Source organism: Ambystoma mexicanum, chromosome 13 (genome assembly GCF_040938575.1).
Source record: "Ambystoma mexicanum isolate Mex_15411 chromosome 13, UKY_AmexF1_1, whole genome shotgun sequence".
Lineage (NCBI taxonomy): Eukaryota > Metazoa > Chordata > Amphibia > Caudata > Ambystomatidae > Ambystoma > Ambystoma mexicanum.
This window is the reverse complement of record NC_090938.1, coordinates 399,316,096-399,339,405: the sequence shown is the minus strand read 5'-3', so window position 1 is coordinate 399,339,405 and position 23,310 is coordinate 399,316,096. Positions and strand designations below refer to the sequence as shown.

Genomic DNA, 23,310 nt, shown 5'->3' with positions numbered 1-23,310 from the left:
TCTCTCTGTGCCGACCGAGGGATTGCTGGGCTGGTGCGAAGTCCGTGGAGCTAACCGACTCGCAGGAGAGGCAGAGGAGAGCAGGCTGCAGGAGATTATAAGGTGTGAGTACACCAGAAGAGGAAGAAAGGCTTCCTTCCGTACACAGGTACCGAAAGGCAGCCTCCACGCCGCTCGAGCACAGAGAAACCCAGAACAGGCGAGCGGGAACCGCGAAGGGCACAGAGCCACAGAGCAGAGGCGGTGAACCCAGAGAGAGGGAGCGCAATGCCCAAGAGCCAACCAACGCCCGCCACAGAGAGCCAGTGAGTTTACCCAAAGGAAGCGGAAGCGGGGCATTTTGGCAGTCCTACCGAAGGCAAATAAAAGTAAATGACACACATGAGAAAGAACTAGAGATTCAATATTTCTTGAAGAGACAGAACAGAATATATAAGAGACTGTCAAGTTTGCAAGTGTGCGCAATGTACCTATGGGAATGTCCTGGCAGGAGAGGATACCAGGCAGATTGAAGTTGCAAGTGTGTTCATATGAAAAAACCCTGGCAAGAGGGTGTACCAGGCAAGGTCAAGTGGGAAGTACATCACATGAGGAAGTCCTGATAAGGATACGTCAGGAATAGCCAAAGACTGTTGAAATATATTAAAAAGGAGAAAAAACCTGACAGGAGAGTACACCAGGTATCCTACCAAGATTCAGACTAACAGCCACGTTGTTTTGTATACCAGTTGTGTTGTTGATCAAAAGAAACTGAATTAACTGACATCCTTAAAAGTATAAAGCAGAGTGAAGAGAAATCCAAGGGAACATTATCTGTTGGAGTTACGCATTTTCTTTTTGAATATGTGTACACTTTTCAAGGCCAAAGACATTTCCCTTTTCACTTTAGGGTTGTTTTTTTAGAATGTGAGGGTCAGGATAGTACTTTGGACAATGTTTTTTCTATGGACATCTTGACATCGAACAGACACTTAGTTTTGTTTTAGATAGGAAAATACCTCTTATAGTAGCGACAGAGAGGCCTTTTCCAACCTCTTTTTGTGTCAATAAATGTTTATGGCCAAAACCATGAGTCCACTTTGTCCACGTCTCATTCCTGGCGCCGCACATTAGTGGATTGGGCTCAGTTGACACAAACTGGGGAACCCTCACAGCTTCCAATCCATCTGTAGCTACAGAACATTGTATTGGATTTGAATTGGTAAAGTACTGTTTGTTGATAAGAACTGACTGCTCATCTAGTGGTTAGGAATGTTTTAAATCCATCTGTACTCGTGGCCTGCCTCTGAACAACCATCTAAACCATCATTTGCTGGATTCTTGCAGAAGGGGAAAACTCCTATTGGTTTCTTGCTTGGTCCCTCTCCAAAGGCTCTAGGTCACATCCCTCCTGCTTGTGACCACAAGGCAGACTAGACCTGTTTCTGCCTCATTGAAAGTCATCAGTTTCGTACTCTATGCACTACTAATCACAGGATTTACACTTGAGCTATACTCCCTACTTTGTCTGACTGGAGCAAAACTGAAGAGTAGTCGATGGATGATTTTGAGACATACTGAATTCTGCCATTTCATTGTGCAATTCTTCAGTGTGGTTTATCACCTATGCAACAACCAAGTGCCATTGTAGCTGTTTGGATCTCCTTCTTTATTTCAACCTCTATTGCTTAAGTCTGAAATGCCCATGCTAATATTTACATCTGTGATTTGAAAGTTATACAATGCTGTCTGGAGCAGGCCCTTTTATTCAATGAACCATGTTATAGCCCCTCACAATTTCATCCATTTTGTCCCTTGTCCCGTGTGAAATGCCAGGACTCTAGCTTCTTGTGATGTAAAAGTAAGATAACATAGCTTTTAAATGTTGCTAATTATCCTTACAGGCCAGAGAACGAAGTGGCCAGAAGCTCCCAGACACTTTAAGCTTCTCCCTGGGTGTGTTGTTCCTGCAAAGACTTAACACACTACCTTTTGCATTTGTTTTAGCACTGGGGAGAAAGTAGGAGCAAACCAACTGCTGGACCTCTTCCACCTCGACCACTTCTTCTGCGTCAAAGAGATCTATCCTGGCTGCAAGGTCACGCACTTTGAGAGGTGAGAGAGTGGGGACACTGAATCCCTGTACGCTGACCAACTTCTTGACAATAGGGTGGTATTGTATCCATGGGATCATCTGCAGGATGAACGCCTTTCAGAGATGAGAGCACTTCCAGAGGCTGTGGTTAATGTATGGTTTGGAAATTAACAAGGGGGTCCTGGGAGTCCCTCTGCCAGACATTAGTCCTGGTAATGAGAGACTTACCCAGAGTCTTTAGCATAATGTATGGTTTGGGTCTCTTCGACCCTCATCTCTGGAAGTGTTTCAAGTTAAAAGTGCCTCTGGTACCCTGTAACATGGCACATGGGGGTGCATGCTGTTTCACTTGGATCACATCAAATGATGCTCTTCCAGAAGCAAGGGATTTCCAGACACATGGTTCCCAGTGAGGTGACCCAGTTCCATAGTGGGGAAGGTTTTTTTCTGGCTTTCCCTCAACAGTGACATATTTCCAGAGATAGGGATGCCTCTGTGCCCCGTTAAGTTGCAACACTTTCAAATGTGAAGCTGGAGGGTTTAGGAGTGATGAGAATACGCAGTATCCACAGTGTCCTCAAGTGTGAGGAGAGATTACATAGAAGCAGTCCCTTTTGTAAGATGAAATGTTTGCAGGGCCGAAGGGTAGGGCCGCTGTGACCCTTTTGATCCCCTTACGCTGTCTCTTCCCATATTAACAGGAACACAGCAAAGCATGGGGATCTGTTGGGTGCACCACTTTCATACATGTGAAGAATTGCTGAATCCCTGGCATCTTCTGTGTGGGGACACACATCCGGTGTTGTGACAGGTAGGAAGGACTTGGTGTCCCTGGGCTATCCTGTGAAGGCCACTGATGCAGGACGACTCTCTTCAAGAGGTGAAGGTGGCGTCAGTTCACCAAGATTCCCTGTAAAGGTGGTGGGTGATGCTTCAGCGAGACCGATCATTATCAGGAGCAATTGAGGCAGTGTATGCTTGGGGTCCCCTGCAAACAAGATTCAGATCTGGAGGTGGATAGGGAATTTTATCCATGAGGTGCCCTGCAAGGTGATGCGTTTCCAAAAGTGAAGGGGCATATCCCTTAAGTGGCCTTGTAAGGTGGTGCAGTTGCAAAGAGTGGAGGCAATGCATTCTTCTATTGTGATGCAGTGCAAGAGTTGAAGGAGGCATGATATCCCTCTGTTGCTTTGCAATAACATGAAGTTCCAAAAGTGGGTAGAGGCAGTGCCTCTCTGGAGTTCCCCATAAGCTGGTGCAGTTCTATAATTGTTCGGAGGATGGGTAGTTTGCGTATCCTTGGTGTGCATAACGCACAGAGGTGAAAGGGTTTCTTATTGCATTACTGGATCACATGCGACTGTACCTTACCTCTCCTTTCTGGCCTTTCAGCCGCACCAACCCAATCCAAAAGATTTTTGCTGGGTGACATCCCCAGCCCCTTGTTCATTCACTGGGTTTGCAGACCACCCTTGAATAAAAAGAAATACATAGACCTACTGTGACAAGTCCCCCTTCCTGATATTGCTGCTGGATGGTGCATCAAGATGGCCAGGTGCCACCAAAAGCCATATGATGCTGGGCCCAGGGGCAGAATGGGGAGGATTCCCCGGTTGTCCCCACCAAGACCTGCTGGAGGCTGGGGATCTTCACATTCCCACCTGAAATGTTCCTGTCTCTTTATTGGTATTAAGGAGCAGTGGTCCTTTTCAGCTGGCCGTGCCTGAATGCTTGGCATCCCTCTTTGGGATGGATTCATCCGATACAAAACTATGAGAGGAAAAGAGTGCATCCTGAACCAGGAGATGTAACTCTAGCAATTGTGAAGGCATCATGAAGTAAGACACAGACAACAGATTCAAATTTCTAAGAAAAGCTTTATTTATTTTAAATGTCAGGATGGAGTAAGGCCTAACCTGCCCTATGCTAAAGTGGGATTTCCCTACCTAAAGGAAACTAAGGATAGTTTGTGTCCGTAAGTTCAAATGAAAAGTCTGTCTGCATCCACAACCTATACTTGCCCTCACAGCTAAATCTATGCAATGTGTAGGGATGGCAGCAACAACATAATTGTGTTCAAAAGAAAAGTTCCAAGCTTCTTCCAGCTCTTTCTCTAAACTTCCCCCTTCTTCAAACTCAAAATAGTTCCAAAAAGACCTTGGAGTACCCTTCCCCCAAGCCTTCAACACACTTCAATAGTTCCTCAAAAGGCCACAGGGGTTTCCTTTCCCCAAGGTTCAACACAGTTCATAAAGTCTTGGGAGATCCTTCCCCAAGACGCCAACTCTTTCAGCTGGCAAAAACCCAAAAGTCAGTTCAAATCCTCTGACTTTCAAAATAATATCAGTTCAACTTCTTGTTCATTCTCAGTGGGACACTCGGTCTAGGTACAGTTGTCGGACCACACGGTCCACCCACTACAGGTCACGCAACCAATAGCCCTGCCTTCCTTGGCTCTTTTCAAATAAGGGTTCTCAGTCTAGGTGCTGTTATTGGACCACACGGTCCACCCATCACAGGTCACGCAACCGATAATCCTGTGCACTTTGCTGTTCTTCTGTATTCTACAGATTCTGGCCAATACAGGTTTTTCTCTCTCAACGTGTAGTGCTGTGGACTCTTGTGTATCTTGGATCAATACTTATTTCACGTTCTTCTTGGCAGTCTTTTTGGCTTAGCTTCACCTTGTATCTTATACATTTAATTCTTTGATTGTTAACCCTTTTCTACCTTGGCAGTCTTCTAGACTTTGCCACAATTGGTATCTCATCGTGGTATTTCAGCCGTTACTTCATTGGCAACCTTCTAGGCTTTACCATAACCGATATCTCATACAATTCACACTTTGATATTTTAGCCCTATTCACCACCTTGCTTTCACTTCATCTTACTTTCACTTTATTCATGAATGCTCATAATGGTTCAGCACCTGTTTTTGCTTTGTTGCCGTATTCAGAACATACTCAATGTATCCTTTAGCTAGTTCGGTATCAAATAGGGATCATGTCACCTTTCAGAAGTACCTATTATGCTTGTTCGTAATTCAGTCTTCTCATTTGACCTTCCGTATGCAATAAGAATCAATTTGTTTGGCATTTGGCTACGCCAGTTTCCCAGCCCCAGAGCGGCCCCGAATGAGTGTTCCCTTTTCTGCACTCACCGGTAAGGGTTCGCTCCTCCAGGCTTCTCTGTTTACTCTTCTTTGCTCCACTTTCCCACAGACTTCCCAGCGGGCAGCGCTAGCTGTTCTAGGCTATTAACAGCCCTGCTCTTCCACAGTGGGAGCTGTCGAGAGCCTCTCTCACTCTCTCAGCGGCCGGCAGCAACTTGGAGGCTTTGGTGCCCCACAGCTTATATTGTGGGCACCGGGGAGGATGCATGTTAGGAGTCTCGACTCTCCCATGACCAATCTTTGCCCAGCGTCTCCCTCGCACTCCTGCTTGTTCCGGCTTCCCTCCAGCCGGTTCGTCTCCATCCCGCTCCTCTATACGCTGTGTCCTTCGCCTGCTCCTCCATATGCCATCTCTCACTCTTAACACCTGAGGCTTGTTAACAGGCTGCAAGTGCAAGTCCTGCACATTAATTGACTGACTTTGGTGAAGCTTATTAGTGGGACATGCCTGGCTATTGTAGTTGGAAGTCCTCAAGAACCCTCCTCCTCTGTTCAGTAACTAAGTGGTGTGAATGCAGGGGAGTGTGTATAACTCCTAGATGTTTCCCTCTTCATCCCAGTCTTGTGATAAAAGGACTGTGGAACATTTTGGCCAGAATAAAGAGTCAAGGGCTGACAGCCTACAAAGTCAGGGGGAACATTGGAATGACCTTGACATGGAAAAGGGGGATATCATGTCTCACCCAAATGGGGATGAGTTATCTCATTTGATCTCTTCACCTTCTTAGTATAACCACAGCATCTCTGAGGGTCATTTTGACTGGACGAAAAGGGAGGAGGTTGACAGTAAACATAGAAGCTGTTGGGACAGAGGAATCATTGTGAAAATGGAATGGTGGTGATACTATGTCTCACCCAAGGACGTCCTCTTACCATTCCACAAGTTCCCTCCGTCTAGGTGATCGTCCCTCGCATATCCACACTCAGGGTCGGGATCCAAAAGCGATGGCCTTTCCCTGGCCACCAAAGCAGAGGATGTTTGTGGGGAAAAAAGAAGCGATGACGCCCTCAGGTTCCTCACACAATCCACCAGTCACCTCAACGGTTTCACACAGGTACACCCAGGAACGGTTAGGCTTAGGGATTCCACCTTAGGCTAGGGTGAGGCAAACATAGGACCACCAAAGGGAAGGGACTAGTGAACCCCAAGTGCCACATCATAGGTGCAAGCCATCCGCAGGTGAGGGGCCCATCACCCAATATCCATAAAAGTTGCACCAAGAGATACCAGTGATCCCTTAAGCCGGAGAGAGACTGAAAAGCGGAGGTCAAAGCCCTATACAAGTAAGGACATGTGGCTGGAGGTTGTTGGAGTCTGGGGAAGGAGCTCATGTGGACTAGACTGGTGAAAAGTGCAGAAGGAGCTGATTCAGGAGGTCTGAATTGGGACCCAGGAATCTGGAGTTAGAGACCCAGTGCACTAGGGAAGAGTAGACCCAGGAGGCCAGAGTAAAGTAGAGCCAGGGAATTGATAAGGAGTTAAACTTTGGGTGGGGTGTTTGGAGGGCAGTAGACCCAGGAGACTGGAGAAGCAGGATGGAGGAAAGAAAGACCCAGAAGGCTGGGTGAGAAAAAGGGGAGAGGATGCGGAATTGATGAGAACAGTTGAGAAGGAAGGGGTGCCCAGATGTGCTGAAGTGGAAGGGAAGGTGCTCAGAGGCGCTGGGCAATAAGAGGAGAATGTGCTCAGAGGAGTTGGGGGAATATGAGGAGATGCTCAAAGGAGCTTGGGAAGTGGCTCAAAGGAGCTGGGGAAGTGGAGGTGGTGCTCAGCAGAGCTGGGGAAGGGAAGGTGAAAAGAGATGTGAAGCATGAGTCATTGGATATGGAGGTGCCTAATGAGGATGTCAGGTAGGTGGTTGGAATCAATAACAAGCCATACAAATCTTAAGTAGTCTATTGGAAAGCTATAACCACTCGGGGACAACATTATAAATGGGGTGGTCATAAACTTTAACTGAAACGTGTCAGGATAGATCCAGTGATTTTCTTACTGACATTTTCAGGGCAACTAAAAGCTCAAACATGTCATTAATGCAGCCTTAGCATATGCTGCAGTTTTCCCAACCAGGTCAACCGCTTGTTCTAAATAAAATTAGCGTTTAAGCAAAGTCTCTGGTATCCAAGTATCTGGCAGTTGCCTTCTACCGGAATTTGTGGGCAGTCCTCAACAGTTCTGATTGTTACAGGTATAGCTTCTTTCTTTCCCCTCTTCACTTATTCTTACTAGTCACTGGTCTATGGTGGTCCTCCTCTGGGATCTCCTTCCTCTGCACATCGAGACGCCCTACCTCTGGGAGTTTCCAAATCTATGCTGCAGGGATTCAGGGGTTTGAGGAGAGGGTAGATCCCAAAGTTCTGGATGTGGGCTTAGGCAGTGCAATAGGACATGGGGGTGGCTAACTACTCTTATCTCCCCCTCTTCTAGTTCCTTTCTGTCTTGCTTCCTCCTTACCAACTTGCAACCCACTCTTCTGCTCCTCAAGCTCTCGCAACCAGAACTGGCCTACCTCCTTGTATCCATATCACAGCTTTCATCTTCTCTATTCATGTCTTAATTCCTGCACCAAACACTACTACTATTTTTTCTGAAAGTCGCCCTGCTCTCCCTTCTTCTGCTTCCTTTATCAACTCCTGTATCAACACCTTGCCCTTTTTCTCCTGTTCCTTCTCCCTTCGTAACAACATTTCATCACTGTATCCGCCTTTCCATCTTTACTTTCTTTGCCCCCTTAGATAACTTTCTTTTCAAACCCCAAATTTCTAAATACCCACTCTACTACCATCATCACCCCTTTGGGCACCTTCTACTTGGCAATCAATATTTTCCAGGCCTTACTGATCTCTCCCACCTTTTTCAACCCTCTGGGCATCACTTGGCTTCACAATGCACCTCCCCAAATCACTCATGTCTCTTGCACCTGCTCCACCCCTCCGGATACCACCCCTCTCTTCAGTGATTCCCTACTGCCTTTTACACCTTCTTCACCCCTCTGGAGAACTACTTTCTCTTGGGTACATTTACTACTGTTGGCCACTTACTTCTTACCAACCGCCTCAGTTCTTTTGGCACCTCTGTTTGGCCTCCTGGTTCTCTCCTGCAGCTCTGAGGCATCGGACCTCTTATAGCTTCCTAGGCTCCCTCCAGCCTGCTTAGCTTCTGCCTTCTGCCCCCTTTCTCCAGCTCCTATTGCAACAGCTTCCACTCTCAGACTTAGCCCTTCCATTTTTTATAAGGCTGTAGCTCTCCCTCTCAGCATCTCTGGCTTAAGGGAATTCATTGTCAGCTGGGATAGGAATTGGCTTCCATGTGCTGGTCCAGCCTTCCAACCTCTCTAGGGAAAGGGAATACAGGTGTGTCTCTTCAGGCAGCTGGTATAATGTCCAATGGGCCCCACCCCTCAGGATGGCTCCCAGTTCTAATGTGGACTCACCAAGCCTATCTTTTCCTAACTGTGCAAATGTGGAGGGCTTGTACGAAGGATGGCTGGTTGACTGGTGAGTTTCCCCTCCTAATTCCGGCCTCCATCTTTCCACCTCTGGATGGCAATCCTGCACCTTGGAATACTGGTACTTTGGAACCACTTCCTGCTGTCACTGGCTTCAATGCAAGCGAAAGCACTTTGCTTTGGGATTGGGGAGTGCCTGATTGCCAGGATCCTATAAGGTCTCCTTCCCAGGTGTGAAGTGACCTAGTCTAGTACCTGGGGGACTAAGTGAGGATGACCAGGGGATCACCCCATACTGCCCACAGACCAATCATCTGATAGCTTCTGGAGGAATCAAGACCCCTTTGTCACCCTACTGAATGTTCCCATAGTGAGGCAGAGGACTTTCTCACAAGGAGGAAGTAAAAGGAGTTGAGAAGGAGGTAATGAGAGGAATCAAGACGGAGGTGGCAAGAGACACTAAAGAAGAGAATCACTAGAGAGGAGATGATCTAATAGAATGTGGAAAGTATTGACGGTTAATTAAGTCAGCTCTTAGTGTCTACAAATGTAAAGCCAGACAAGTCTGTATCTGCGGTGCAGTAATTTGAGGTTTTTCCAATATAAACACAGACGGTGAGTGAAAATAAATTCTTAAAGCAGTTGATGGGACTACGCCTTTCTGCTACAAACGTTACCGTTCATTATGAGTTAGGATGGTCACCAATTGAACCCTTTCTTTTATTAAAGCCGGTTTTCGAATGGCTTCATTTGAATACTGAAAGTGCATTGACAGTTTATAGGGGCACATTGTTTGACTTTCTCAAGCAACCAGGAATCCTATAAACTTCCTAGTTTAAACATGTTAAATCTACCCTGTATGAAATTGGAGAAGTTGATTTGTGGGATTATCCTGCAAGTATTATTAAATGTTCCAGCATGCTGGTTAAAGACAAATGCATAACTTGATATAATGCTTATGATCTATCCAAATGTACAACTAGCAATCCATGTTTAATTTACTTGGCTAGCTAAACGTGCACTTATTGTAAGCTGCACCATGACCATGTACATATTTATTCAGTCAGAAGTCTCTTAACGAAATTAAGACTGGGCGTTATACCTTTAGCTACTTTAGCGAAGGACAGGTATTCATATTGTTCTGATCTGTGTAGAGCATACAGCCAAAGTACCAAAACAAGAGTACATGTTTTATTTGCGAGCCATGCATGTGCTAATATTCGTGACAAACATTTGAAACCATGGCTGAGGGTGAGTGGTTGTTGTACCTTTTCCTCTACCCTGTTGCTTTGCAAATCACTGTCTACAGGGGGCGGTATTGATGCTATTTCAAACTATATCGCGTATCCTTGGCCAAGAGGGATGAGATTATCTGGAGAAACCTCACGTCAATCGGTTTATTCATCCTCTGCCGCTCTGTAACATAGCTTAACGGGTTATCTCCTAACATATGAAAAATTGCTCATAAACATAGTAGGGCTCTTTTAGTAATATTTATTGCAATCTTATTACTATTTTAATCTTATGATTTTATGCTTTTGTATTTGTACCATGTTTATGATTATTGTAACTTTTTAATATTGATGAACTAGGACGACCTGTTGATATTACTGCTATGCATAATGATGCTTTTATGACATGACGATTCATCGTAATAAAGCTCAATAAAATGAATGTGGAAAAAGGAAAATGGGAGGAGAGTGGCAGTAGTAGAGAGGAGAAGGGAAGTCAGACCCTGAAAACCTAAAAGTGATGCTGTAGCGAGAGGCGAGCCCTGAAGAGGAAGCCTGTAGATGGGGAGAACTGCTTTTGTGGCAGGACGGCTAGGAGGAGAGTGAGATTTGGTTGGCAGGCCCTACAACAAGAACCCTAAGGGGGGGAGTTGAAAGGCCTAGCAAGATACCTATAGAGAGCTTAGGGAGGCCTCCTATCTTCCTATTAGTCAGGGCCATGAAAAGGCCAGCTTCCAGGCATTGCTGAATGCAGAATGTGAAAATGCACTCCACTTCGAACTAGAGAGCTGGCAGGCGGCATCCTGATCATACTCTATCTGCATAAGAGCTCTGACACGAAACTTGCAGACACCAGAGACTAAAACTTAATTGGAAGACTCATATTGATGAGGAAGGAACCCAAGAAGCCGCAAAAGCAATTGATGCACATTGTCACATTGCATCATATTGCATCCAGCTGACAGCAGAGATAAGGACCCAGGCTTAACCAAAACTGAAGAACTTTGCTTTGCTTCAGTTGAGCGTGAGAACTAAAACTGATCATTCTGCTGAACAACTATGCTGACCACAATTTAGTTACTTTATGCACATTCATATCCGTTAGGGACTTGGTTTGGATTTCCAGTGTAAGATAACACAATAAAAAGATGTTAAAATAGATCCTTAGTGTCTGGCATGTGTTTGCTTCCACACTGTTTCATGACACTAGCAACGGTGAGGCAAAGAAGTGCACTAATTAAATGGTCTGGCTATCATGGTTCATTAGCATAAGGTACGTTGAAAATAGAGTGGGTATCCAGTAATTAAGTCTTCGGGAGATGTCCATTAAAAGGAAGTTTGGCCAAGCATCGGAAGGGAACTGTGGTAAGTCAGATATAGAAGACGGACAAGGGGACATGTTTAAACATCACTTTCAGAAAAAATATTCTCTAAGCCCTACCACTATGATGAATTCACTACACAAAAAAACAACTAACTGGTGCTGCTCAGGATGCAGAACAAATAAACTCGGTCATCTGTCCCAAAACCTAAACTATCCTCACATCTGTCCTACCACTATGAAAAGAAAGAAAGATAAACTACTTTTACTTAGATTAAGGTTGCTCACCCCCCGGGTTTACTCCGTAGTGGCTGGTATTCAGACCCTCCCCAAAGAGTTCTCAACGTCTCGTCTGGCTCCTGGTTTGGTAATTCCAATGAACAATCAAAAATGTCATCACAACAGAGACTCTTCGAGCTCTTGGCCTGGTGAAGGGAAAAATAATACAAAGACAAATCATTCTTGATATTCTTTTGTCACCGTGATGGCTATATCGGCTAATCTAAATAGTTCTAAATAGGTCTGGATTTTACCCCTCTTCGGTGCTATATAAAATCTAATGTGTTTCTCTTATCTCTGTGTCTATCTGTATTCAGGAACTATCACTCTTCATGTTCCCGTTATTCCTGCTTTTGGCCTCGGGTTGGCGAGGGGCTTGCTTAGCCCCACTTGAATTCTGGGTTTGGTAATAGTGTCTCTCAACCCTTCTTTTTTTTATTTTTTTATTTATTTTTATTTATTTTCAAAAAACCAAACAGAACAACACACAATACAGCTGTTTAGGACGTACATAATCAGCATCAAACCATCACATTATACAGTGTAATTCTCCGTCCTCCCCCCTCCCACCCCACAAACTAGAGCCGGCTCACTCATGTCATCTACAGGAGCATTATCAGGTATCGCAGTGATTATGCACTCATCCGAGTCCTCTGGTTCGTTATTGCCCTGGTGAGGGTTTGCCATAGAGGTCACCAATTCCCGCCAAAGGCCCTACTTCCTCCTCTCCCCCCCCTAGTAACCGCTTCAAACCAAACTACGGATTCCGCCTCCGCCCATCTGAGGAGGTCTGCCCACCATAGCTTCACCTTGGGTCTGTGGGCTGCCTTCCAGCCCATTGCGATCCTGCGCTTGGCCAGGATGTAGGCTAAGTCCTTCATTTTGCTTATGTGCTTTAAATCCCGTGGCCTGGGAAAAATCCCGAGCATGCATGGCCAAGATGATCCCACATCCAGCTCCACTCCCCCACCAGCCAGTTTAGTTTTAATCTCATCCCAAAATCTGTGCACCTCCGGGCAAGCCCAGAACATGTGTAGCAGCCCCGCTTCCACCTCCCCACACCTGGGACATTTCTGCGTAGCTGAGCCTCCAAACCTTGCAATTTTTCCAGGAGTCAGATAAGCCCTGTGAGTAACATACAATTGGAGTTGTTGGAGTCTCGCATTCCGGGACACCTTTTTATGGTACCTTTTGGGCTCTCTCCCATTGCCCTTCTGTCATGGGTCCTCCTACTTCCTTCCCCCAGTCCTGTCTCAGTTGACTCTCAACCCTTTCTTGAGTTCTTCTGATTATTAGCCCTGGGTGGGCTATGGGCCTGCATGGCCCTGCTTTAGTTTTGGTTTCTCTTAACCCCTTCCGGGTTCCTCTGGTTATCAGCCCTGTGTGGTCTATGGGGTTGTTTCACCTCCCTCCACCCCTATGTGTAAAACGCTGCATACCTTTGCTCCAGCAGCAATGTTCGGTCATGGAGGCGATCTCCCTGACTGGTGTGCACTCTGTCCTGACAAGCGGCTTGCTCTCCCGGTTGTCCCGGGCTCAGCGCGATCTCCGCCACGGGGGAAGAGGCAGTGCTGCACAGGCTACTTCTGCTCCCTGCTGACCACACCAGATGTGTGGCTCTCCCCACCGGCTCCACCTGAGCAGCAGGACTTTCTTCTTTTGCACAGCAGAGCAAGCCGACGTCTCGGCTGATCGCCACCTTCTTTCCTGCAGGTGTATTTTAGGCCCTCCTTTGAGAGGAGGGCAGGGATTCCATTGGTTCTTAGCTCAAGACTGAGTCTGCAACAGATGCATGTCATAGACCAAGCCATCCACCTTAAAGGGGCCCTGCACATAGCTACCCAGCTCAGTTCCCACATACCCCAATTAAGCTTGGGACTCTACAGTGAGGAGAGATGAAAAGGAATCCCTGATTTAACATTCCTTGTCCCTAGAGGGGGAGTCGCCCCCAATGGGATCCCATTTGCCCTGTCCCCTAGGGATGGTGTTGCATAGCAGGCTCGCCTCCTTAGTCCCAAAGGGGTTGTCTTCCCCCTTGGGAAGAAGGGCCAAATTCCCTGGATTTGTCACAGAACATACATAGACAGCGTGACGAATCATGAGAATCCATACCTTCTTCTCAGGGGGGCGGAGGGGAGGTCTTTTCCTGGAGGCTAGGTAGGTGGGCCCACTACGCAATATCCTCCTTAGGGGTAGAGGCAAGCGGGACCTCACCGGCAGAGACTCCCCTTTGCAGACAAGGACTCCCATTCTTATGAGGAACTCCCTAACAAAGACACCATCAATAAACCTCCAAAACCATTATGTGAGGAAAAACCTGACGAGCATACAAAAATGTGTTGTCATCAGGAAATGTTGACAAACACTTTGAGAGACAAATTGCCTTATACTGAGACAAAGAAAAAACAATTATGGAAGAATACAGTGTGTCCAGCAAAAAGAAAGTAAGGACTCTGAACCCAAGCCGGGGGAATGCCCTGGCAACGTCATAAGGGAGAAAGGCGGTGATCACAGTGATAGAGAGAGATCAGATGCACAGCGTTGGGAAGCCGAGCAGAGAGAGAGAGAGAACCCGCGAAATACGAATTAGTGCATAAATGAACACGGATGGGAAACCAGACATGCGGCGTACTACAACCAAGGTTAAGCTAAGCCGAAGACGTGTAGCACCAAGAAGGGGTAGCGTGCAGAGAAAGTCAACTGTACATAAGATACCATTAACGCAGAGAAGAAATAAGTGGTGGCATGACCATTTGAATTAATCATAACCACTGTCACAACTCTGGACAACCCTCCAGACCATCGTTTCTCAGTCTGCCAAGCCATTACAGAAGGGGAAATACCATATGCAAATCAGGCTTGTTTCTTCTCCAGCATGGGGTCTTGCATGAATATGATTACATATCAGTACATACACACAACCACAGCAGGTGGCAAGGCTCAACAGAAGCAAGAAGACTTACCCCTGGAATACACTCACCTCAAAAAAATAGGTTGCGAAATACTGCTTGTGCGACACGAGGGTCCTCCCTCGAATCCCTGTCGACACAGTAAAATCTTGTGAAGGTGTGAGTAGACCTCCATGTAGCAGCCCTGCAGATATCTAGCAGGGAAACGCCAGAAAGGAACGATGGCGTAGATGCGATTGCTCTGGTGAAATGGGATCTCGGTTGGCCTGGCCACGGTCTGTTGGTGTCAGGTCCCAGCTCTTCATTCCGGCAGGAGTGACGATAGCCCACCACACACCCTAAGCCTGCCGGCCCAACAATCTTTAAATTACAACTATCAAGCTAGCAAACCCAAAGGGAAAGGGGGAGTGGATAAAATAACAAGCGCAGGTCTCTTCTATAGCCCTAGTCTCCTGGAATCTCCTTGGTAAAGACGGTAGTGCAGATGACCTAGAAGTTGACACAGAACAAAATTACTCGCTTGTCTATAGTATTACTACAATTTAATTACTTTGCCTAATTCCCTTCCTGTACCTGCTGCCTATGCTCTCTTGCTGATGGGCACTAGAAACGTTGATGACAGTTAGTAGTGTTTTCACAAAAAGTCTTTCACAGATGGTTGCTGCCTTGTAATAAAGTTGTAACTCTTCTTTCTTGTTTTTAGTCGAAAACTATGTACATTTTTAAAATGTGCAACTGACTGTAACTTGAAATTCTTGCCTCAAAGATTCTTCAGAGTTTTGCTCTTACGTACAAACACTTGACAATATAACGCGGTCCCGTGCTACTTCAAAAGAATGTCTGCTTTCATTCGTCTTCTAGATTTCAATTAGGAAATAGCGAGGCCTGGAATCTTCGAATCCTGTGGCACTGCTGCGCACTAGCGTACTCTGCCCGAAAAGACTTCTGTCTTTCCTCACAAGAAAACCTTGCAGACGCGAATGCGAGTCACGTACGCTCACGCTCTTAAGGTCCTTTACTTGAGCACCTGATGGGCATAACAGCCTCATGCTTTCAGCGAATTAAGTTGTAATGTGCAAGGAATCAAATTAAGTACTCCCACCTACAAAATTACCACTGCTATTGGAGTCTATCATAAGATGAGGAATACGTGGGAGGACACATTCGAAGAACAAGTTACTTACCAACTGTAACATTCGTTCGACTGGATGTTCCTCCCACGTATTCCTCATCGCCCCTCCCATCCTACCCCGCAGTACATTCTACGTTACTTACACTTTCCTCTCATAAAGAGTCTATCAGTCATGAGGCACGCCTGGGTGTTCCTCGAAAAATTTCCTCGAAAAAACAGAACTGAAGCCAACGGGCGCGGCACAAGCTTTCAAACTGATGGTGACGTCGACACGGTACAGAGCCCGCCGAGGGACATGGACGCCACGACCTCGTGCACAGCACCCTCTCCCGAGAATATTTTTTTCCGAAGCAGCGAAGCTGGCAGGATACGAATATCATAAGATGAGGAATACGTGAGAGGAACATCCAGTCGAAAGAACGTTACAGTTGGTAAGTAACTTGTTCTTCTGTTGAATATTCTTGATCGTGTTGCTTATAATCAGATCTCGCAACACTTGAACCAGTTCCCCATCTTAAATCGCTACCAATCAAGTTTCAGAACTGAGTCCTCGCTCTTGGAGCTAAAGTCAAGGCTTCTGGGGCGTACTGACTCCCTCTTAATTTCTCTCGATTTGTCAGCCTCATTTGATTTGGTTGACCACGCCATCCTGATTAACAGAATGTCTGAGGTGGCCAATTTTTCTCCTTCTGCGGCTCAATGGATTGCTTCCTTTCTGGAAGATAGACAAAGTAGGATCTTCTTGGAAGAGGCAGAGGCCTCTCCAGTCTCCGTGAGCTTTGAGGTGCCGCAGGGAGCGTACACCTCCCCCTGCCTTTATAACATCTTCATGGCTCCCTTCTTTGCACTGTTGGAGCAGGAAGGGGTGATGTTCTCTAACTATGCTGACGACACTGTGTGTCGTCCCCATCTTAGGCATTCATTCACAAGACGAAGATGAACTCAATAGAGTTTACTCTCTGATAGAGAACTAGATGGTGCGCAGCAATCTTGCCTTGAATAGAGAAAAAATCGAGTTGATGATAGTTGGCACCCCAGCGACGCTAGCGAAGCTGGACCATGCCTACAAATGTTTTTCACTACGGGAGGTCAAAATCACCCCGCTAAAGAAAGTGAAAATCTTGGGAGTGGTTTTGGACCAGCTGCTGAACATGAAGGCTCATGTGGGTAGCATTGTTTCAGCAGCAGTCTACTATGTGAAATTGCTTGCACATCTTAGACCTTTTATATCCCAGGTCAATGCTGAGACCATTGCGAGAGCAATTATTGGGACAAAGTTGGATTACTGTGGTACTCTCCTGGTCGGTCTCGGCAAAGCAGATACCAACAGACTCCAAGTCGTACAAAATGGAGTATAGAGTGGTTGTTGGATTATCTCTGCGGCCAGACGCTCCCTGCACTGGCTCCCTGTAGAGGCTCGTGATAGGTTTAGACTTTGTGTTATTGCCTTCAAATGCAGACAGGGTCTTATGCCCTCCTATTTGCAAGACCTTATTATTGAGAAGGTTAACAACAGTACCCTCAGGTCTAGTAATCAGAATTATTTGTTTCTGCCTGTATGCAGAACTAGAAAGGTAGAGAATGGAGCCTTCTTGACAGCCGCCCCTAAGGCCTGGAACCTGTTGCTGCTGTTGTTGCGAGGCCAGGTCTTATTAGTTCTCTTTAAGAAAGAACTGAAAACATGGTTGTTTTCTTGAACGCGTGTTTCGAACCGAGCTGACTGATGTCTTTGAGTCTCACTGCTATGTTGAATTGGTTATTTTGCTTTCTTCTCTTTTTTTGTCTGCGCCCTAACTCCTCAGGGTCCATGGCTGCGCTGCGGTGTTGTGGGCCTCCCGGAACAGGGTGTCCTGGGACAGCGCCATGCAGGATTTCGGATAGTTCATGCAGAATACCAAAGAGGTTACTCTGGACAATCTCTGCTGTATGTTACGCTGCCTGGGCGTGAGAAAAGACTGGTGCGTCCACTTGTCCAGGTAGGGGTAGACATACGCTCCCTTCCAACGAAGGAAAGCCGCCACTAGAGCCATGCATTTGACAAACACCCTTTGGTCTGATTTGAGGCCGCAGGGCAACGCCTTGAAGTGGTAATGTCCGCCTTCGACGACGAACCTTATGAACATGCAATGTTTTGGGTGAATGAGGATGTGGAAAGGCATCCTCAGGTTCAGCGGTGTACCGGAGTTGCAGGGGGCAGGTTCTATTACCCCTTTGAACAGCATGGCCTGAACTTCTTTGACAAGTTGGACTCTGTGCTGTTCTTGCCTTTGCATGGGAGGTATGCAGAGGCACTTGTCTTGAAACTCAAGAGTGTGTCCCTGCTTGATGACGTCGAGCACCCATTTCTCCATGGAGATGTTGCGCCACATGTCAGCAAATTGAGACAGCAGACTTCCCACTGGGGTGCTGAAGTGAGGGCTCATCGACTGGGCCTGGTCAGGCTTCCTTCTGCGTCCTGGTGATTTGCAGACAGTGGCCATGATTCCATGGTAAAACACCACTTCTCCCTCCTGAAAAATGGCCATGACCTCTGTTTTATTGTCATCTGGTAGGAAATCAAGGCTGGGCCTCATCATTTACCATAGCTGTGTTGTATTGTGCCAGGATGGCTAGGGTGTGGGCAGCCTTAACTGTTGACACTGCAGTGGTGGTTATGCGCTTGCCAGCTACCGTCAGCTTCCTTCCCTTCAGGTCAAGCGGGACTCAGCAAGAGGATGAAGGGTTAGAAGACCTCTTCCTTGCAGCGGCTGAGGCAACCAAGTCTGATGTTAGATAGCCTCTGAGGCATCTAGGAGCTGTGTTTGGCACCCTATATTTCTTTTCCAGCCTCTCCTTTTTAGTAGGTGCAGAAAAAGGCTTCTGAATCACCAGCAGCCCGTCGTCCTAGATGTCATCCAGAAGCGGGACTGAGACTACAGTCTTTCTGGAGAATTCATGGCAGTGGAAAAGGAATCCCTCCTTCTACTTTTCCTCTGGAACCAGGTTGAAGAGCTTGGCTGCCTGGGAGATCATCACCTGGAAAGATCCCACCACATCCAGGGGTGGCAGGGGGGGGGGCATATCTACATCTGGCGGCTCACCGTCAAACTTATCCATAATAATAATATTACCCTGGGCATCATCTGTATCCGGGTTAGTGTCCTTACCTGTGAGGACCAAATCTTTCACAATAGAGGGCCACGGAACAGAAGGTGGCTGCTGGATCACAGGCACAGGAGGAGGTGGCGACTGGTGGGGTTGAGGCGTTCTTGGTGGACTGGCCACAGGAGCCTGGCGCGGAACCACAGGAGGGCCAGGGACAACAGGCAGTAGGTGTTGCTGAATCTCTGAGACCAGAGTGCAGAGAGTTGACAAAATGTCCAAAGAAACATCTCTTGCCAATGGATCTTGGTGCATGAGGCATAGGGCGAGCAGGCTGAAGTGGTTGTGCAGGCCGCAGGGCCGGATGTGGAAGCAGACCAACACCACCCTGCATAGGGTGCGAGCCGACGTCTTCAAAGACTTCTTCCTCCTCTGACAGGATGGCAGGAGCAAAGGCAGGGGCTCTAGACATGACCCTGGGAAGCCCCCAAGTTGAGGGACTCTTGTGGGGTTTGGTAGTAAAGAGATCATGATCCGGGTGTAGGCATTAAATGCATTTCTGGTGACGGTCCTCAATGAAGACATTCTTCTGGCCGCATCTCGGGCAGGCCCTGAAGAGGCTCTTCTTCTCGGCCTCTGACATGCTGCATGGACTAGGCCCAAAACTCACTCTGCAGCCTCACACGACGTGACGATCTGACAGATGTTGGGATCAATACCGGCAACGGGTCCCCGCTGCCTAGAAGTCACAATGGTGACGAATTGAAGAAATTTGGAAGAAAGAAATTATCACAAATAGGCAAAATACTCAGTTGAGGAGCACAACTCGAGGACTCCGAACCAAAAACGTGCAGTAAAAATCTGAAGATGGCCACCAGGGTTGGCGCTAAGGAGGACAAATGTCATTGGTTGAGACAGTATGACGCGAAGGGACAGCAATAGGCTATACAAGCGACAATGCAGTTTTAAGCTTAAAGCTAAATTGCTTTATTTGTACAGAGGATTCCCAGCCCAACGACTGGGAATATTCATAGCATGTGAATACATGCAACACCCCATGCTGGAGAATCAGTGATTTGTAGGGTGAAGCAGGGATCCAGTGAGTGACAAATATTAAGCTCTTCCTGAGTAGCATTGTGATGCAGGGATCTACTGGGGAACAGGCTTTGGGGAGCATGTGAATGGAAGTAGGGAAGTGATAACGTGGGGGCAGACCTTGAGGCCCTGTGATTTTTGGTGGTGGGGACAGACTTCGGAGGATCTTCATTAGTCACAGAGAGAAGCGATCAAATGAAAGATGGGCATTATGAGGCTCCAGAACTGTGAGGCAAGAAAGGGATCCATTAGGGGACATTTCCAAGTTGTTTTTGAGGTCATGTTGGTGAGCTGAAGATGCAGTGAGGAACGGTTATTAGACAGCCACCAATTGGTTGGATGTGAAAGAAATCTAATGTCATTAGGCAACCCATGGTTCCATGGGGGGGAAAGGTGATTAGTTGGTGGGTGGAGGAGCATTTTGAAAGCCTAGTTGGTGTATATTGAGGGAGGCTTGTGAATGGTGTGGGTATGTGTTAGGAGGCCTTTGAATTACATGAATGATTCCAGCAAGGGAGGTGCAAATGTTAGAAGGCCTTTTGTGGATCAGGAAGGGATTCAGTGACAGGTTTCTGAAGGCACGCACATTTTGGAGGTGGGAAAGTGAGCCAATGAGCAAATTGTTAGGTGGCTGTAGAATGGGATTCAGTGGACCGATGTAAAGCGAGTGATTAGTGGGTTTGAAGAAAAGATCCAGTGGAGGGCAGCAGTTTGAAGACTTTGAATTGATGGAGTTGGAGTAAGCTGGTCCTAATTCTCCTTTGCCCCATAGAATACAGAAGAAGACAGGAATCCCATACTCAGAAATGATCTTTTTTGATGACGAGTCCAGAAATATCCGAGACATCAGCAATTTAGGTAAAATGTTTGTGAAGTGTGTGCATGAGAAGTGGAGTGTAGGGATGGTTGTGTGTGTGTGGCTTTCATTTTGATTTGACTTAATACTTTATTGTATTCCATTTCTGGATGATCTTGCTATTTTAAATCTTTTCTCAGAGTTTTGATACTCTGTGCAGTTAATCACATCTACATCTGTTTTTTAAGTAATTTAAATGATTAGAATGACAGTGGTAGTTAATTGTATCCAAAGCTATTTTAAATTAAGTGTGCCACAATCTAGCCTGCTACATCATGTCTGCCGCTTCATCTCACTCTAAACTCTTCTCTGCATTCCACCGCCTTTCACCCATCTCTTTCATGGTTCTCACCGTCCCACTGAGGTGTATCAATGTTTTCCTCACTCATTAATTTACACATTCATGTCATATCTTGCCTTCTGACTCTCTCTCACTCCATCTTTTACCTGACCTACCTCACCCCTCTCCTTTCTGCCCTCTTCATATATTGATTGATTCTCCCATTTCTACTTCAGTCTACCCTTTCTCTTTTACTGCCGCCCTCTATTTCACTTCTCACTGACCCTCTCTCTCTACCATTACAGGTGTCACTTGCATCCTTGTCACCGGCGATGGAATGACGCTGAAGACCCTTGAGAAAGGGATGGAGGCTTTTGCCCGGCATGCGCAAAGTGATCCTTAGGATTGCTCCACGTTCAGATCCTTCCATCCCAGACTTGTGTTGGCACAGGGTTTTAATCTTTCCTCCCTCGCCCAAAAGCTCCATCCCCACCATGGTTCAAACAGAATTATGTTTTAGCACTTAACTAGTTAACCAGATTGCCCAACTTTGAGATGCTTATTTAATCTAACATGGACAAATGAAAGGCTGTGCCAGCCCTCCAGCAATTCGAAAGTGACCATCTGATCACAACAGTGTGCTGAGCCCACTGACTTATTTTACTTTGCTGGGATTGCAAAAACTTTAAAGTTTCTTGGAGTTCTCTGGTATAAAGACTAAACCTGAGGCCAGAATAATGTAGCTTTTTTTGGATGGGTAATGGTCTGCCTGGAATGTGCATAGCTTATTTAATTGACCGGTCAGCCTTTCAAACTTCGTTGTTGGGCACTTTACCCTCCCAGCAATGATTTTATCACAATTTTGAAGTCTTGCTTGTGTTCGCTCATAAAGTTTGGATTTCATCCTTCTATCAATGTACCACTTTAGGCATCCTATTCTAGGCACTGATAATGTCTCCACTTTTGGTGGATGGCGGTATAAACGTTTGTTGTAATAAAGATTATTTTTTCTCACGCAATGAAGTCCCCTTCGTACATTTTGTATGTCTCTGATGTACCACTTCAATTTCCAGGCTGTGTATCCAAGGATGCAATTGGGAGGCTGCTGGAGTGGGGTTTCCTAAACTGTGATATGGAGGGGAGATGTGCAGAATCTTTACCAGGGAGGTAGAGCAATATGAGGGAGGGTAGAGGGCATGGGGATGATCAACACATTTAGGAAAAGGAAGGCACTCTACTAGAGAGGTACAGGGTTATAGTGAGGTTATATTGGTTGCTTTTGGAAATCTCTGCCATGAAAACTGGCTTTGGGTGTACAGATTTATGAGATTTAGCTTGTTTTCTGTTTGTGGTTCTTGCCAAAGCATTCATTTACTTAAAATAATAAAAATAATTGTTTTATATAATGCACACCATACAACAAATTTTTATTTAGAAGTATGCATGCGTGGTACCTTTTAACCCAATGCAACAATACTTGGATATATGGGGGCTTTCAATAATAAGCAAAATTACGAGTCACTCCTCTAAATAAAGATTGTGACGTTTGAGCACTGTAATGAATCAGGAGTAAGACTCAGACACAGGAGTTATTCTAGTGGTTGTTATAGTCTTTTATTAAAGTAAAGAGGGTTGGATAAAGACCTATCTCGCCCTATCACTACAAGGGGATGCCTCAACAAAACTAATGGTTGTCCGTGTCAGAATGTCAAAAAATAAAGAGTTCTCTGTCCTGTGCCCAAAATCCAAACCTGACCCTCTAATGCTAAACTCAAAATAATGTGCAAAAGAGTATAGTCTTTCAACTGGCCGTCTGTAGCTTTTTCCAATGTTTGGACACAAAGTACACAAAGTTCCAAAAGGTGCAAAAATAAAAAAATTATCAAAGTTCCACAATCCTCAGGAGGGGGGTTCCCGTCCTCCGAGTTTCTTAGTTTCTTCTCGGTTCATGCTCACATTTCTCGGGAAGGGTTTCTCTTCCACTGAGATTTTCAGGCACTCTGCAATTTATCAATAGAACAGGTAAAAGGGTATGGTTCGTCCCTTTGTTTCTTCTCTACAATATGCAGTTGTCCCATTCAGGGGGCCCTTTCCCCTGAATATCACATATTCAATAAGTTGGCTTTCACAGTCTATTCACTTTGCTTTTGTTCAACATACAGTTTCCAACTCATAGGGAGGGTTATGGTTCCCTTCCCTAGTTGTCAGACACTCAATGGTTTTCTCCTTCTTTCCTGGGCTCCCACAGTTCTCCAGCATGGGGTCTGGCATGGATTCACAGGCTCATGAATATTCCCCGTCGTCAGACTGGGAATCCCCGGTAAAGAAAAAATCAGTTTCAGTTTCGTTTTTGAACTGTCTTTCTACTAATAACCAACCACTGGTCTCTGGGTCGTACTGCCCCCAGCCAATGACTGCCCTCTACCTAAG

At 46.2% G+C, this 23,310-nt stretch overlaps 1 protein-coding gene across 1 annotated transcript in view; it reads left to right on the top strand.

Annotated features, from left to right (window-relative positions):
* Positions 1 to 21,899, top strand: part of MDP1 (magnesium dependent phosphatase 1) — a 79,828-nt gene extending 57,929 nt beyond the window's left edge. Inside the window, exons 4-6 of the mRNA XM_069633980.1 lie at positions 1,987 to 2,094; positions 20,517 to 20,602; positions 21,186 to 21,899. Coding sequence (XP_069490081.1) covers positions 1,987 to 2,094; positions 20,517 to 20,602; positions 21,186 to 21,283 — 292 coding nt within the window. The 3' untranslated portion in view covers positions 21,284 to 21,899. The remainder of the gene's footprint in view (positions 1 to 1,986; positions 2,095 to 20,516; positions 20,603 to 21,185) is intronic.
* Positions 21,900 to 23,310: the final 1,411 nt, after the last annotated feature.